The 1,770-nt window shown below is 47.7% G+C and overlaps 1 protein-coding gene across 1 annotated transcript; it reads left to right on the top strand.

Annotated features, from left to right (window-relative positions):
* The first annotated feature begins 450 nt into the window (after positions 1–450).
* On the top strand, positions 451–1,511 carry LOC109763713 (ribulose bisphosphate carboxylase small subunit, chloroplastic 3). Its single transcript, XM_020322576.2, has 2 exons — positions 451–783; positions 877–1,511. The coding sequence occupies exons 1-2, from the start codon at positions 637–639 to the stop codon at positions 1,255–1,257; spliced, it is 528 nt and encodes a 175-aa protein (XP_020178165.1). The 5' UTR covers positions 451–636; the 3' UTR covers positions 1,258–1,511.
* Positions 1,512–1,770: the final 259 nt, after the last annotated feature.

Below are 1,770 nucleotides of genomic sequence, written 5' to 3'. Positions count from 1 at the left end.
AAGATAATTCTACGTGGGAGCATCAAGTAGTAAAGCATCTTATTTTTGAATAAAAAAGGGAGATCACAAACGGTGACCAAATTCGACCGGTTATCACAGTGACACAACCATCTCACGAACTATCTGCGCTGAGACTCGAGACCGTCATGACTTCATAGGCGGCATACTGACCGTGTGAGATGAAGGAAGCCGTGTTTGCCGTGTACTATTACTCTGGTAGTGTACCTAATGCGGATGCCCTTTCACAATATAATTACCTCTAGTTTCCCTCAAAGAAAAATTACCTCTAGTTAGCAGGAGTAGCAATGTTTGTCTCGCCATATATACGGTACAGCAAACCTAGAGAATAATGCAAATTGGCTTGAGTGCAAGTAGCCAGGAAGGAGTAGGACCAGCAGCTAGCAGGGCACAGGGCCGTTCATTCTATGGTGCAGAGGATAAGGCGCGCAGACATGTGGTTGTTTATCCCGACCTTATCAGGACATAATCGCCGCCGCGGAACATCAGCCACCCCTTCCACATCTTGGTGTTGCTCAGGAGGGGCCCAAAGGTTATATAAGCCTTGCTGACCCAACACAGCAGTCCTCAAGCCAGAGTGCCTCCTCCTAGCAAGCTATATACCTACATAGTACAGCCATGGCCCCCACCGTGATGGCCTCGTCGGCCACCTCCGTCGCTCCTTTCCAGGGGCTCAAGTCCACCGCCGGCCTCCCCGTCAGCCGCCGCTCCAACGGCGCTAGCCTCGGCAGCGTCAGCAACGGTGGAAGGATCAGGTGCATGCAGGTAAACAACATCGTCTCTGTCTTTCTACTCATTTTCTAGCTCACGGAAGTCAATAACAATCAAATGTATCAAAAATGTCAATCTGATGTGCAGGTGTGGCCCATCGAGGGCATCAAGAAGTTCGAGACCCTGTCCTACTTGCCACCGCTCAGCACGGAGGCCCTCCTTAAGCAGGTCGACTACCTGATCCGCTCCAAGTGGGTGCCTTGCCTCGAGTTCAGCAAGGTTGGGTTCATCTTCCGTGAGCACAACGCATCCCCTGGGTACTACGATGGCCGGTACTGGACAATGTGGAAGCTGCCTATGTTCGGATGCACCGACGCCACGCAGGTGATCAACGAGGTGGAGGAGGTCAAGAAGGAGTACCCTGACGCCTATGTCCGCATCATCGGATTCGACAACATGCGTCAGGTGCAGTGCGTCAGCTTCATCGCCTTCAAGCCACCGGGCTGCGAGGAGTCCGGCAAGGCCTAAACAGCTCACTCACGACAGGCCATATATAAAGTGCCATTGCAGTTTTGTCAACTCTGACATTGCTTTGGGTTTTCCTTCTCCATTTATCTTTCTTATTTGTTCCTAAGAATATGTGTATGTCCATGTTCATGTACGAACATGGCTCGAGAAAGCATGCTCGTATGTGAATGCTATCGGTGGCTATGTATATGCACGGACGCATAATATTATACAATATGTCGACTATATACGTTTTAATGGTAACCAATGGAAAATATCTCCACCACCGTGTTTATTACTCCCTCCGTAAACTAATATAAGAGCGTTTAGATCATTAATGTTTAGTGATCTAAATACTCTTATATTAGTTTACAGAGAAAATACTTTTTTATTAGTAGTGGACGGTTGGACATTGTCTTAGTTTGTATCCTTAAAATGTATGGTTGTAAACATGGCTCCGCAAAATGTTGGCCAACAATATGATATTAGTTGTATTTATAAGTGCGATAGGACTAACTCTCAGGCCACGGTATA

Source organism: Aegilops tauschii, chromosome 5, assembly GCF_002575655.3.
Source record: "Aegilops tauschii subsp. strangulata cultivar AL8/78 chromosome 5, Aet v6.0, whole genome shotgun sequence".
NCBI classification, from domain to species: Eukaryota; Viridiplantae; Streptophyta; class Magnoliopsida; order Poales; family Poaceae; genus Aegilops; species Aegilops tauschii.
This window is presented reverse-complemented; position numbering and strand designations above follow the sequence as displayed.

Bases quoted from the DNA above. Each gene is read 5' to 3' on its own strand.
- LOC109763713 (XM_020322576.2), top strand. From the start codon at position 637: ATGGCCCCCACCGTGATGGCCTCGTCGGCCACCTCCGTCGCTCCTTTC. The intron at 784-876 runs GTAAACAACATC...TCTGATGTGCAG, and splicing joins GAAGGATCAGGTGCATGCAG to GTGTGGCCCATCGAGGGCAT.